At 38.1% G+C, this 15,847-nt stretch overlaps 1 protein-coding gene across 1 annotated transcript in view; it reads left to right on the forward strand.

Moving 5' to 3' along the window:
* ETV1 (ETS variant 1) overlaps positions 1-15,847 on the forward strand; it is a 61,068-nt gene that overhangs the window by 15,143 nt on the left and 30,078 nt on the right. Inside the window, exon 3 of the mRNA XM_026036251.1 lies at positions 14,767-14,896. Within this exon, the coding sequence (XP_025892036.1) occupies positions 14,767-14,896 (130 nt within the window). The remainder of the gene's footprint in view (positions 1-14,766; positions 14,897-15,847) is intronic.

Here is a 15,847-nt window from a genome sequence, read left to right on the forward strand (position 1 = left end):
TCAAATACAGCTAATTTTATTTATTTATTTTAGTGCACACCCGACTATAAGGATTCTTTCTAAAGGGCTGCAAAAGTCAGGACTCCGCAGTGTCTTCCTCGCTTTAGCTTTGCATGACCTTAGGCATGTTGCTTAACATCTTTGTTTCCCAGTTTGAAGTAGATACAGAGATGCGGGTATCTCTCTGCTGTGAGGTATACAGCTTTCTTAATGAGCTCTTATCTAGAGATCTCAAAGCATTTTCTAGAGAGAGTCCAATGCAATTGCTGCTGTAAGAGCTGGAGGGGTCAGGCTGAGGAGCCTGTGCTTGACCACCTCATCTCCCTCCCTACAGAAGCTACCTCAGCTCCTATCATTGTGTCCCTGACTGGGTTTGTTTTTGTGCTTAAAATAGGACCAAAACTATTATCAGCTGTTAACTTTTTTCCCCCTTTAAATTCTCATTCTAAAGATATTAGGGGTTGGTGCCTTCCAGAGAACTTTGTCAGATCACTTTGTGGTTCGCTGGTAGGCATTAGCCTGTGCTAATAAGCTTCCTTCCTTCTTCCTTCAGAATATTTTTGAACTATTTAAACAACCGTAGTCCTGGTCTTTTCAATAATTGCAGGATTCAGTTCTTGTGAAAGTTCTACCGGTTGTCACATCATGGACCATAACACCTTTAACTTGTGATCTTTAGCAGTATTTAAGTGAGTTTGTGGATTTGCTGTTTTTAATAAGCAGATTCTGTTTATTTGCTTTTCTGTTTGTATTTTTATACTAAATTCCCAACTCTTAAGGATTATAAGGCCTTATGTAGCACTGACTGTAAATTACCTAAATACTGATGGTGGTAAAAGCACTGTAAAACAAATGTCCAGGTCCCTTGAGTTTCTTAGCTTTTGCTAAAGCAGGAGCTAAAACTTAAAGCAGGAGCTGTGCCGTTTGGAGTGGCTTGCATGCTGTGATGTGAATTTTATTGCTGACTAAAAGTTTCCCGTGGACATCCCAGCAGAGAAGAAATCCTATTTAGTGGATATGGTTTAACTACACAGCATCTGGATGTGAACCTGATGGACTTCAGTGCTCTGGAGTATGGAGCAGTCCAAGCAACTAGATAGCTTTTTATTTATTTATTTATTTATTTATTTATTTATCCTTAACCTCCCCCTTTTCTTTTTTGTTCCCCTCTATCTGCTTGCTTGCCCTCCTTCTAGGCCAAGCTAAGTTTTCTTTTCTTAGAGCCCTATCGTCATTCGCTGTTTTATTGCAGATTAAAGGCTTGGGTTGCATGTGGAGGTTATCAGCTAATGAATAAACTTCAATCATCCTGTCCTGTGATAAATCTGTCTGGTAGATCAAAGATGAAGCRTGTAGACCTTTTTACTTTTAAATGGTAATTTCTTAAGGCTGTCAGATCACTTCCTGAGGTCTGTTTACATAAAAACAACAACATTAAACATTTAATTTAAAACGCTGAATTTTCAGTATGGAAAAAACCTTTCCATTTCCTCTCTGAGGGAAGTTTCTCCTCCTTCTAAGAACTGCTTGAAGATCCCATCTGTAGAAATACAGGCGAGCCTCATGGTGTGACTAGTAGTCACAGCAGTATTTTCCTGATGCTACAGTTATTTCTAGCTTAAAATGGATAGCAGTTCCGTTAATTCATCGGGAGCACACTTTTTTTTATTTGAGAGACTCTGTTCATTTCCAGATGTGTTAAAGTACGCAGAAATTTRTTTCTGCTGTATTTTCGTACAGAGCACACAACCGAGAGGCAGACTGAAGAGTTTCTCTAAGCCCATAAGTAGTGAGTTCTGCTTAAATTGCTTCCTATCCAGGGTCTTTGGAAAAYATGTTTTGTATTCCAAGAGCAACCTAAATAATGATTTTATTATCTGTTAGCTCTGGGATACTGCAAAATAAGAGGTAGTTTGGAAGATGAGTCCACTTTTACATGTTTCATGTATTTCTCAAAGTAAAATGTATTTACAGTGGGTTTTTTTTTTTTTTTTTTYTTTCCTTCTGCTGATGCCTCAGCAACTGAAGACAGGACTCAGGTTCTCCCACAGACCACAGTGGAGTTTTCAAGGAGTTTAGCAAGAAAAAAAAAACAGGGAGGACAGAGATGGACAGTCATCATTTAAGGACTGGAGAGCCTATGATTCATTCACATCATGTGAGATGTAGGGAAAAGAAGCCCTTGCTTCAGTTTCTGTGTCCTTTCATTTAGGTCCCACACATTTCAGTACAGAGAGGTAAATATGATGGAGCCTCTTCATAAGCTGATAAATATAATTAAATGATAGTTTTTAGAATTTATTAGACTAGCTCCTCAATGCATTGAGTAGGAAAGTTAAGGGCTTTTAAAAAATTTTTGAAATCATCAATRTTTATTCTAGAAATAATCTAAACCTACCTACTCCAAACTTGTAAATGAAATGCTAGTTTCTTTTTTAAGGCTTGTGCTCCAGTCTTTTGTCTGAGAGGGATTCTTTACTTTTTCTGTTACTGAAGCCCCTACTTGATTTTCTTGTCTTTGATACATTACTCTTAGTCATTTTTGGATTATAGGTTGACCTTGATTTGATGTGAAGACAAAAATGAACTATGTTGGTAAAGGATATCTTTATTCTTACATATTTGCTCTTTAAACTGAGGATTATGCATCTTTGAAAAGAGTGAATCATTAGCAACTTTATTTCTGGTTGTCTTTTTTTCCTGTGCCTGTTTATGGACTTACTCAGCAAATGTGGTTGCCAGTAAGTTAATGTAGTGAAATATTTTTTAGCGGTGACATTTATTGCCAAGTCTTGCAGTCACTGAAAGGCAGGTTACCCTCTGGCCAGGTTGTCTTTAAATTTAACTTTATATTCTGGGTCGTAATCAAGGACATTTGAAAATTTATAAGTGCAAAAACAATTGTGAGTCTTGCAAAATTGATTCTTCATGTTCAAATGTTGCTTCTTTTCTGTTGCTGGATCTAAAAAAGATTAACGGTTCTGTTTTGCTTTGTTTTTTGACTGATTTTATGTCCTCATGTTGAAATAGAGTGCAATATTTCCTTTTTAATCCACCTGTAAAGCAAACTTCACATGCCTAAGCACAAACACAAACAGAGAYAATAGAAACTTGGGAAAAGTACCAACATTCAGTAAAGAGCAAAAGAAGCAAATATTTGTCCCTAGAATTTGGAAGCTAGATTTTTTCAACACAGTGTCTACACAGACACGGTGTAGACACATATGTTTATAAGAAATACACATTGTGTGATTTTTAACCCACACGGATTTATGCATGTGCAAAATAATCAAAAGCTTAATAAGAGGCTTCAGAAAAAAGTATTTATTTAGCAGGTTAGTATGTTCAGATCGAAGCCCTATATACAGTAAAGACAATATAAATGATAGCAAAAGCTTTAAATAGCTGTTCTGAGAAACAGAGCCTGGTAATCAGAATTCTATCAACTTAAAAAAAAAAAAAAAAAAAAAAAAAAAAAAAAAAAAAAAGCCCTTTAGTAAGAGTCTTTGAATATCATGCTACTTATTTGAGCCCTGACTTTCATTTCCAAGATGTAACCACTTTGACAATGGCTTCTTTGTTTCCCTGTTGAATCAGTGATAAAACTTGTGAGCTGAATTTTACTCTTGACTCATTTGAATGGCCTGTACCTTTTCCAGGGGAAACTGCAGAAAGTAGATCTGGGTAGTGATGCCTTATTGATGAGTATTCTTGAAAATTTAAGTATGAAGGAAACATTTGTATTTAGAGTTGTGACCATTTCATTCTTCCAGCAGAGTAAACAAAAATCCCATTAGGTATCTTAAGGGAGTATGTACTTGCTTTATGAATACTTTTTTTTCTGCTAACGGAAAAATCAAATTAAAAATTATTAACTACAAATATGTTTTTTGTTGCCTTTAATGCCCCACTATCATTGAGAGCTACTAAAATAAAAACAAATTGTAAAAAAAAAATCTGTAAATTAGCTAGTTAATGTATGTTTCAGGGAGCTCTCTGTTAATCCATTTTATTGTCTTTTGGCTTGTCTAGTACTTCATTTCATATATTTCTGAGTAGCTAACTGCCAGGTATGATTATTTGTAAGGATAAAACTTTATTATCATGCTTTTTCGTTATGAAGGTATTCCTGTTTTGCAGGGAAGTAAACTGACATGCTGGTTATGGGTTTGTGAAGGTAGAGACATACCTAAGTCTACCCTAAGACTGAGATAACTAAAAGAAGAAAAAAGAACCCTAAAATTGTTTGGGTTATAAATGACAAACTCCAGAACCAGAGAGTAAAGTTGTTTTTGTTGGGTTGKTTTTTTTTTCTGCCCCACTTTTTGTCTAGCTGTAATATCAGCTGCCTTTTCCTGTGTAGCTGGCTGCTCACTTGTTGAATGGATATATGAAAAAAAAATAATAAAAAAGAATATTTTACCTAGATTGATGTGAGTTGAAAGTTTCCTGTAAGTGGGGAAGATAGTCAGCATTAATTCCTGCTAAAAACTTTTTTCCTCCTGCTGTGAACATGCTTGCCTTCAGCTTCATATGAAGTTGAGGATATCTTTAAAATAATAAATACCAAAACAACAACAAAACCAGAACTTTCAAACTGCTAGTTTACCTGAACTGCAAAATGAGATTGGTGCATGTGCGGAGTTTGAAACAGTGGRTGATTATTTCACTTGAATATTTTAGTAAAGGAAGGTGGACATTGCATCTTAAATTTTAAATTAAAATTCTGAAATTGCAGCAAAAGAAAATCTTCTCTCAAAAGTACACAGAGCCTACTTTAGTATCCAGTGTGCTCCTTCCTTGAATTTCACTTTGCTGATAATTCCCAATCAGGAATACGATTTAAGAGCAGCTTGCAGGCTTGGTTTTACATTCAGACCTGTTTCATTAGCATGAGTTTAAAGTCAGAGATGCCTCCCCATGCATCCTGCTGGGGYGCCTTTGGAGGCACAGAGACTGTGAGAAGCTGCAGGAGCAAATGACCCTGATCTGGCAGAATGTGAACACCAAAAGCTGATGCAAATGCAGAACAATTGTGTTTCTCTAGGGGGATCTTGGGATTGGAGATCCCATCCAGAAAGGTTAAAATTTCTGTAGATGCCCCTTCCTTTTCCCMCTACCCTCGCACTCCCCCAGTCATCGTATGTTAGCCTTGTATTTCGGGTCGATAGCTACAGGACACAGCTGGTTTAATTTTTATGAGGTTTCTGCTTCCTCCTACGGAGAGCCACAAGCCCCGTTTGTGTTGGGGGCGGGAGGCCACGCGGCCTCTTCTTCCGCCTCACCTTCCCTGCTCCCACATCAAAGGCAGCGAGTCCGATCTTAATGGATCCCTCCCGCCGAGGCGCGGCGCGTTTCCTCATGTCACTCTCACAGTTATCCGGTGCCCAGGGTGTTTATCAACACTATGTTCGCTTGGGCCCCAGAAGCACGGGCTCCGAGGCCAGTCCCGGTGCCGCTGGTGGCCATGCTTTCCCTGGGCTGCTGGTGCTCCAGCAGGTAAATGTGCTAGGGAAGCACAACATGCCACCAACGGCACATAAATCAGTGTAAAATAGCACCCGTGGAAGCGTTTCTGGGAGATCGCTGCTTTCAGAGGATGAAAAACTGTGTCAGTAATTGTGACTCCCACTGAATAACGTATGCTCTAGACTGTCCTCCGCCGGGAATCTCCTGGGAGCTGAGATGAGGGGCAAGCCGGGCAAAATCATGTCTCATCAGGTGCTTGCTTTGGGAGGAAAGGACAGTGACTGTTTCTGAGTACCAYGTGGCCAGTGAGCCCGTGAGCCGCTGGCCCAGTACAGCATCCGATGTGGCTGAAGGATGGGCACTGTCTAACAAAGTGATTGTCAGCGGCCTGCTGGAAAGTTCGCCTTGTAATTGCTCWGGCCTTGGGATTTGGGGAGTAGGTTAACGTTTATTAATATTTACTCAAAGAGTTTTTCGTTATTTTTTTTAACTCCCTCTCTCCTCCCCACCTSTTTCTCCAGCCAGCTGCCTGGTTCTTTTGGGCATGTCTTTTTATTTTTTGAGCTGCAAACTTATTTGTAACTTTGACTGTCACCGGCTGGGATGCTCTTAGATGAGAAGCCAAGAGGCAGCCAGCAGCCCTCGTTGCAGGGTGCTGTGCTCGCACTCCCGGCAGCTCCCACGAGCATTTTGGAAATTGCAGCTGCACAGACAAGCGAGTGAGGGGTGTCTATAAATGGGAATTTACAGAATTAAACCAATTATCAAGCCATATGGGTGCAATCTTGTGTGCCCCTCCACCCTGGCTAAGAAGCTCTCCACCTCTGGAGCATGCAAATCCTCTAAGCATGCAAGTATTGCAAGGGGGGGGGAGGGGAAAAAAAAAGGAAAAAAAAAAGGCTTTTAAAGAATGGCATTTCTTTCTACTAATGAAGAAACGTCTAGAAGAATTTCACACTGAAATGAGACAGGAATGCCATTTTTAGGAGTTGGAAAAGCTCTCCTATAAGGAAGTGGCTTTTCTCATCTGCAGTATAATTATAACGCTTCTAGCCACTTTTTCCCCATGTACAAACGCCCTGGCGTAAACCTGCTGTACGGATAGTGATGTAGCMTTTTTCTGTAACAGACTTGCTGCAACTTCTATGTGCTCCAGGGGCTGYTAACCTATCCCCGTCCTCTGTTACGGTTGTTTTTCTTTTTTCRGTCTAGCACGTATTATTCTCAAAGACTTCATGTTAAAGCCAGATCACAGCAAAGCCAGGGAATAATTATGGTGGAGATGAAGAGTTAAAATAAACTAGAGATGAACAATTGATTCTTTTTTTTTTTTTTCCACTAGTACTTGTTTTTTTTTATCTCCCTTTTCTAATCTTTAATCTGTATTGCTTTGTAGCATGCTTAAAATAAAAATAATAATAATAAAAAACAGCTCCAAAGAAAAAGTTATTTTAACCAATGCTATTTGTTAATACACGTGCATTACTGCAGTTGTTAAGGTTGAGAATTTCCCAGTATTAGTTGTAGGAAAATATACTCTGACTTTCCAACTTGAAATTCTACAGTAGTAAATAGGAAAGAATTCCTGTTTTCAGGGTAGTACATATTCATCTACTTACTATTCTGTTYTAAATCAAATTTATAATCAGTATCTTCTCATATCATGAGAGAGCAGTTTGTGTAGCCTTTGAGGACCACATACCACAATTAAGGGCTATCTTTTGTTCTTTACCTTTCCTCTCTCTGCCAATAATTTTAAAAACTATGCTATTGCATTTGTACAATGCAATATTTAAGTAGACTGTTAATTGATGTGCACAGTATTGTATTCTTTAGACTGAGAAGGAAAATAAGCGATTTACTTCATTTTGCAGAGTGACTTTTTAACTGTTATTAAAGTGAATTTGTGTTGCATATTTTCCAGTAAAGGTGACAGATTACTTCCAAGCTGGTATTTTCTTTTTGTTAAACAAGGTTCTCAAATAGATCCATTTGCCCACGTATTCTATTCTTGCCAGTTGGCTTTGAAAGCTAGTGCTTGGGCTCATATTTCAGAACCAGCTTCCAAAAAATGAGGTCCCATGCTGTTTCTATCTATTGAGCTGGTAGGGGCTGGAAGGATCTGATCTGAAGCCAAGGCAAAGACTGAATTGATGGAATCATATCTAATAGGTCTGCCAAGTACTGCCCAATCATGAGGTTTCACTTTCAGGGAGAGAGCGCTGAGACAAGGGGTGGCAGAACATTTGCAGTGATACTGTCTGTCCTTATTTTTTTTCTTCCTTGGGCTTAAAACCAGACCAACATATAGAAAAACTAGCTTTTTAGTTGAAGTCATTTTTTACGTCCTGTTCCTCTCCTATATTCTTATTCACCTTCCTATATTCCATTTTCATCCAAGTTTCAAATAGGTATTTAAAAAGGAAGAAACTTTCTGCTCTTTAATATAATATTAAATGCAATGTATCATTGCAGAAGCATGCTGGTCTTCAGTGTATTTGTTTCCATATGAGTGTGCGTGTGTGTGCACACTCAGAGGGACTGGGTGGAAGCCAGTCCTCTCTAGGGACAAATTCTTTGTCTTTGAGCTAGACAATAATACAATATCAATATCAGGCCTCTCCCACTCCCTCAAAAAAAGAGTACTTGGAAGATTTTCTTCAGAATATATTTTTTATTTTTTATTTTTTCTTCTTTTTCTAGTGACTTTAACTTGTTAAATCCGTTCAGGCTTAGCTCCTTTGTCCATGTTGAGCTTTTATATAGGCTTCCAGGAGAGCCTCTGAAACCACAGTGATGATACACATCTATGTGTCAGATATCTGATTTGTCACTGTCTTCTTCTAATACCTTCCAGAGAGTAGGACCTAAATGAAATACAGTTGACTGGAGCCCATCTGAGATCTGATAGAGGTGACTTTGATAGATCAAATGGTTAGAGAACTTGGTAAAGTCTGTGTAGATYTAATCTGCTCAGCCACTTTTTTAAAGCAGTCCACAGTCTTCAAGTGTTGCTCATCTTTGCAGCTGTTTCAGTGGTCAGAAACAAGGGCATTTTTTGCTCTTGTATAACCAAGATACTGCTCAAGGTGGAAACTTGCCTCAATCATCCGTTACAGCARCTGTTGCAGTGATCTGCATGTGTAGGCTTAGATTCAAAAGTGCAGGGAACTGTTTAGCTCAAGAAACTCAGATTCTACCATTTTTGCACTTTCCCTCCTTCCACCTTTCTTCCACTATGAAACATTATCTCTATGCATATTCCTGAGCTGTCATTTTTCCAAGAAAGCATTTTTATTTCAGGTTATATTAGTACACTAGGCTATATGACCCATTCAGCTACTATAGCAGCATAAACTCTAGAGTAGGAGGAATTGGTCATCTGAGTCCAAGTCCCTGTTTCAGCTGTTTCAATTAATTTCTCCTGTGTACCCCAAAGATAACSTATCAAACACTCCAGCTGATGTAGAGTGACATGGAAAGAGTACCCTGCTCTGACATATCAGGTGCCTAGTAAATGTTGAAATTGAGAGTGCGGGTAACCATCTGCAAAGGGCTGTAGYTCAAATGACAATGATCTGGAAATAAGTAATCAATAAATAATCTCCAGGATTTGAAATGTTTTTGTTCCATAAGTTAAAGACACATTTTTAGAACCATTTCAAAACCAGAAATATGAGGCTGATGTTCCCACCTGGGAGGTCATGCAGGAAGCGTTCAATTTTGTGACTTGTTGCACTGGAAGGACAAATGTCAGTACTGAATTTGAAGTTATATCTTTAAATGGTAAGAGTTGCAGTATTAGAGCATTGCAGGCACTGTGTAAACCCACTATGTTGTTTGGATTTTTTTCTTATTCTGCGGATAAGAGCACCTAGGTCGTTGCTAACAGCTGAAAAGTAACCAGCATTTTGCCCTCCTGAATGAATTGTTCAATAAACTGTTACACTATCTGTCTGTATTTTTTAGACCAACATGCCTACCTGTTGTACTTAGAACATAAATAATTGGTCTGAATCATCAGGTGAGTGCTGCTCAGTTATAGGGAGCGAGGAAAATTGCAAGAACGCGAGTTAGGGTCCCTGTCCTTAAGTGTATTTCAGTTTGCATTTTGATAGCAGTTTAGAAATGTTATCGCCTGTTTTGTCACAGACATAATTCACATCTTTCTTCAGGCACTGTAAACAAGAGAAATGGTTTAATGGCTCCATAAAAGGCACTCTGTGCTGATAGCTGAGATTAGACCCTTTAGTAATGGATTTTTGTGTGTTGGGGGAAGGGGAGGGCTTGGCGGAGGTAAATGTACTGGAAAAGAATCTTTGAGAGACTCTGATGTATCTAAAGTGCCTGCTGCGTTTCTGTCTGTGTTGCAATATAGATTTGTGTGTGACAGGGTTGGCTTTATCAGTACAGAGGGCTTCTCCTTTTGCTTTTGAAATTTTACTGAATACTTGAGTCATCTCAATCAGTCTTAACACCTGGAAATGTAAGTTATGTTAACTCTTTTTTTCTTTAATCTTCTTTATTTTTCTCTTTCTATCAAGTGTCRAATCCCCTCTATTCAAATGTCTTTGAGAAACCTCTCTAACCTTATATCCTTATATACCTTATATATATATCCTTATATATATGTGACCTTATATCACATATTAACTTTTTTTTGTAATTGGTTGTAAAAAAGTGAATGAATTTATTTGTAAAAACAATTTTTAGAGTGTGATTTGAGGGCACAAATGTGAAAAGCAAGCCAGAAACATTCAGCAGAAGCATAGAGGGCATGACTTACTCTGACTTCCCTGTTACGTTACCTCCTTTCCTCTGCAGATGCACAAAGTCCTCAAACTTATTAGACGTGAATATAATAGCACTTAAAGTCATTTGAGTTCAATAACACAAGCAAGGTTACTACTGTCCGTTGATTCTATACCATGCAGTAAATGCTCATTACCTGTAAGTGTCCGTAATAGGATGGCCTGATTTCTTTTGGGGAGTGGAGCCAAGATTGCTAGTCACTAAACCACATCACTGATTTAAAAAAAAAAAAAAAAAAAAAATCAAAAAAACTCCTCACCCACTTCTATAGAAAATAAAAACAAATTTTAATTTGTTCTAGACATGATTCTGAAGTTTGAAAATTATAAAATATCATTTTTCTTAAAAGCCACTACTAGGGAACAGTTTCAAATGAAATCTCTTGTTTCTTCATCTCTTGCGTTGAAAAGTACATGAAGCCATTTCTTTTATATGTAATGTATGTTTTAGGCTTTCTCAAAGTAAATGATTCAATTCTATGTGTGAATGTCCTGCCCCTCAGCAGGTGAATGTCCCCTCAGATGGTGAATGTCCTGCCCCTCAGCCCAGAAAATATATCAATTAGTCTGTTCTATGAAAATCAATTTATTCCTTAATTTAAGATTTCTTAGGACAATTGTTACACATTCAGATCTTAAGATGGRAGTTATCTTGAGTAAAATGTTTGAGGATTAGGCTGCTGACAGGTAACAACCAAAGGAGAGCAGCACTTYGAAGCGAGACATAGTCAGCTTCAGCCAGTATTTGTGCATGTTCTTGATGAGTTTAGTGCACCGCAAAGTTATTGTTTTGTAGAATCTAAGTCCCTAAAAACACTTCAAAAATACAGAATGCACAAGATCCCGTTATGTGTGACATGCAGGCTTATCTTATTCTGCAAATACAGACTGATAGATCTACAGACGGAGAATATGCATATAGCAATATATTGTACCTTAAACAAATTTCCATGGGGAGAGGCAAGCTTGCTTGYCTTATGCATGCAAGTGTAGCGCAAAGAAGCTACAGCACATCTGCAAAATGAGCAGGTTCGGATGCTTTCCCCAGTCATTGAGATGAGTTGTTGAAGACATCCGTCTAAATACGCGCTGTAGGGTTGTTTGCCTTTCAGGTTTGGAGGTAGTTATCTGTAAGTAATCACTTGGGATGAAATCTTGGCCCTTGGTCACTTCTTAAGATCATTAGTAAGGCAAAGTGCCCGTTACTTTAATAGAGTTGAGGCTTTATTCTGGGGTTAAGTAAAATGAAATTGGCTGCAGGAAAAAAAAAAAAAAAGAAATGGTGAGGAATTGGCTGTTTCTTTTCCTTTATTTTTTTTCCCCCTTCTTTTTTTAATATGGATGTGTTAGTAGGGATGCTGCAGTGAGATTAGATTATGTAAATAAGCAACCTTACTCTCTTAAAAGATTAAAAGCTCAATATAAAATTCAGCTTAGTAAAACTGTGTTTTAAAGCCTATTTTAATAGGTATACTAAAATGAATGTCACAGTAAAATGAACAATGATGAGTCGAGGTGGCTGCGATGATACAAAGAAATGTTTTGAATGGTTTTGAAAACTCACAAAAATAACTGTTGGCCACATGTAAGATGTAGTTTAAAAGGTCAAACAGCCTTTAAGGATCCCCACTCAAAATCATTAAACCCAAACAAAATGTGAAAAGTATCTTTCTAAGGTTGCTTTTTTTTTTTCTCTCTCTCTCTCTCACTACAAGTGTGCATTTAAGAAGTTTCAGATACAGCTTTKCTTGGTGACTCTGTCAGGGGACTGCCTGAGGAAGGCTTTAAATTTTACAGCTACATTATCTGTTCTGGCCGTAGTTAAGATAAAGATCTAATATAAAATCACTTTGCACTATAATGCCTTCCCTAAATGAAATGAAGGCGTTAACCTACTTGATTTGATACGCTTTACCCTAGCTTATAAAGCTGCGAGGAAGGTGAGGTAAACTTTAATTAAAACTACAGCACAGATGCCTTCTAGCAGTGTGCCCTGTACCTAGCTAGGACTGTACAGTAAGCTAAATAAAATGTACCTCGCAGCCGAGGCAGCAGGCTGGAGCCGTGCTCAGTGAAAGTAATTTAATTAGTGTTGATCATGACTCCAGATGATGGTGATTTGATAAGGAATAATTTAGTACTTAACAGCCTTTTACATGCACCAACTCCATGTGGGAAGGTAAAGCAAATTGCACAAAATGAATGTGCTGCTTTCACTTGTGCCTGTGCCAGTGAGCTGGAAAACTGCCTGTTAGCAGACGTTCAGGCTCTCAGCGCTGTGATGAAATACCCAGCCAGTTCTCAGCACAGCGCTCTGGTGTGGGAGTCTCTGTACTCCCGTTATTTAAAAATAAATAAGGGAAGTAATTTTTCATAACAGATTAACTCCGAGGAAGTAGCGAAGTTTTTAAAAAGAAAAAAAATATATATAGACAGCGTGTAGCCTTTGTGCAAATATGTGATACCGGCTTTCAAAAAAGAGTCTTGTTACAGCGTTGGTTTAATTTTGCGATCGGAGTCGAAGAACTTGCGCACCTTTGTGTTAGAGCCACCTCTGGAGATGCGAGGCCTGTYGTACACATTAAATGTGCAACATCTGACCGGGGCATGTGAGGAGAGACAGCAGCAGAAGTTCACTGGCAAAACACTCCTGCCGAAACTGCTGGATGTCAACTTGCCTTGCGATTGTAGAGTAAGGCTCAGTGTGCATCGCGTTTTGCTTCATTACTAAAAAATGACAACAGTTACTGAAATTTGACAACCATTATTCAAGAGGTCTGTATAGTCTTTCATTTTAGTGCACCTAACACAATTTGATTCAGAAAGTTCTGCCCTTGTTTTGATGTTCACCAGTTCTCATCTGAGTTTAAGTTACAGCGGATGAGTATTGGGTGTCTGTTCCACTGTCCGTTTTTCCCTCCCATGCAAAAAGTTTTCCGGCAGTTACCTATTACCCACCAAATGTAATGGCTRTATAACGGCCTTACAGACAAGTCACTTATGTTTTGGGAAAATAGGTGGTCAAATAGTGTAGCACTATCTTGCCAGATGTCTCAGTTAAGAACTTTTGTATAAGCTGTCATATATTGTGAAAGAGTTCTCTGTACGTGGCCTCGCTGTGAGGAGATCTGTAGCRGGAATCCTGAATCAGGATTGGACACAAATAAATCACAGTTTATCGGTTTTATTGCTCTTTTTAGTGTTTTATTTACTTTCCCCTCTCCACTCCACACATGCATATATATGCACATATGTTAACAACAGAAAATGTAAAGAGTTCTCTACTAAGCTAATGTGCAAGGGAAGGGACAATATATTGCCTACTAGTCTATAATTATATAATAGACCTAATTTTGCACCAGGGTTCTCTAACAGGTACTGCTACACGTACATGGATTTCCACAGAAGGAAGCACAACTGTCTGTGTCAGGTTAGACTCTGAATATAGGGGCAACATCAAATTTTCAGTCATAAGAATTAATCCCCAAACTGTGGCCTCCCAGCATCCTAAAATAGATTTTTAGTCTCATTTAAAAATTGAAAGATGCATTTTCATATTGTTGTTAGAYCTTTGTCATCTTCTCCACTTATTCTGGATTTGTCTAGGTCAAAATGCAGGTTTGCATTTTATTCTGCTTTAATTTTGGTTAAGGCTCACTATGACATCAAGAAAAAGTTGATTGGCTTCAACTAATATGCTTGCTGGTTAACCTTACCTTTACCTTTGGCCTTTTTCCGAATCCAGACCAACTTGTGCTTCTAATTAATGCTGTGTTTCTGTCACACTCCATCTGTTCTTTTTGCCATTTAAAAAAGTATGGCTAAAAATCCCTTCTCTGTTTGTGTCTGCATCGCACTTACTGTTGACTTCAGCGAGGCCAGAATTTTATCCTGCATAGATATGAGAAAAATTACTAAAGACTTTTCATGTGACTTTTTTCAGACAGCACTTATAACTAAAGGAGCATATAATCCTCCAATTTCATGAGTCTACTACAAATTTTTGTGTGTTTTATGGGACAAAAAGATTACCAGTCAAGTACTTGAGACTGATATATGAGAAATTAACTTTGCAGTCATTTGTGTGGCACTCTTTGAAGTGAACTGCCATTGCCTTTATAGCTAAAAGCTACCTCAGTAATACTACTTAGAAACATTTGGTGCCTGGGAAGTATTTTGCCTCTGACAACATTTACAGTAGTAAAGCCAAATATAAGTGGGCTGTTATTTTCCTGCTAATGAGATGGGATTCTGGCCATCATTCTATTAAACAATAAAAGTGCTAATAGCCAATGCAAAGGATCTCTGGTGTCTATTTTTCCGCTGACATCCAAAGAAATACTTGAAATGTTTATTTCCTATATTGTTTCTAGTACTACAATGGTTTAATTAATCATGTGTTTAATTAGCAGTGTCTAGCTTACTTGAGAAAGCTCATTGTTAATACTGCACTTGGTTTTTAATTGTGTTTTCTTTCTCTTTCTAGTGGCTTTTCACGGTCTCCCTGTGAAAATCAAGAAAGAGCCCCATAGCCCATGTTCAGAACTTGGCTCCGCTTGCAGTCAAGAACAACCATTCAAGTTCAGTTATGGGGAAAAGTGCCTGTACAATGTCAGGTAAAGCCACCCGGAGCACGTCTGTTGTGTTTGCAGTGGGAACTGCTGATTTCAATGAGGACTGACCGAAGAGTGATAAAACCGTAATAGGGATCTTATAGAAGTTACCTCTTCAGCAGATAACAGACTGATGAGATAATGCATTTAGCTGATGAACACTGATGGAGTTGTTTACAGTTGTATCGAACACTTACATAATCATTTTAAAGCAGTGTTTTTCATCAAAATGCATATTCTTCATTCCTCCTCCGTGGGAGAGAGCCAGAGCTTAAAAACCGAGGGTGCAAGTGTGAAATAGAAGGAAGGAGTGTCTTGTTTTCTGAGGTGTGTGTTGAAAGTACTTTTAAAATACATTACACACATTAGGAAAGAGAGAGAGCTCTGTGCAACAGACAAGAGATTGGCAGATCTGAGCAACACATTACGTATTTGACAAGTCTTGCAGATCATATATGTATGCATTCATGGACGATTACAGTTTAAAATTGTATTTTGTTAGACCTTTGTATCTTGATCTTTCAAAAGCAAGTTGTCTTCTGATTAAAAGGTTAGATCATAAAAGCTTTTTTTTTTTTTTTTTTTTCAGGAGTGGGGGGAAGGGGACTTGATACCACTGCATTCTTTATTGACTTTCTTTTGGTCACTCATTCTTCCTTTAGTGTCAGGAGTGAAGTGTTGCTTACTGACGTTTTAGTCTATTTTGGAATGTTTTATCTTGGCAGTGAGTTTTTATTCTCATTAATGTACTACCAAACCTAGTAATACTTCTACATTTAACTTGAATGGGAAGGAGGGAAAAAAAAAAATAAAAGGACTATTGGCTTCCTCAGTCATACAGGAATTATTTTGTTTTCAAAAATCAAATGCAAAATGGATTTGATGGCTGCTAGGAGGAAGGGTTTAAGAAAATATGCAAATTCCTACTTACTGTCCGTCTAGCATCTGCATTTG

This window comes from Nothoprocta perdicaria, unplaced genomic scaffold (assembly GCF_003342845.1).
Source record: "Nothoprocta perdicaria isolate Ctin4 unplaced genomic scaffold, notPer1 scaffold_173, whole genome shotgun sequence".
Taxonomy (NCBI): domain Eukaryota; kingdom Metazoa; phylum Chordata; class Aves; order Tinamiformes; family Tinamidae; genus Nothoprocta; species Nothoprocta perdicaria.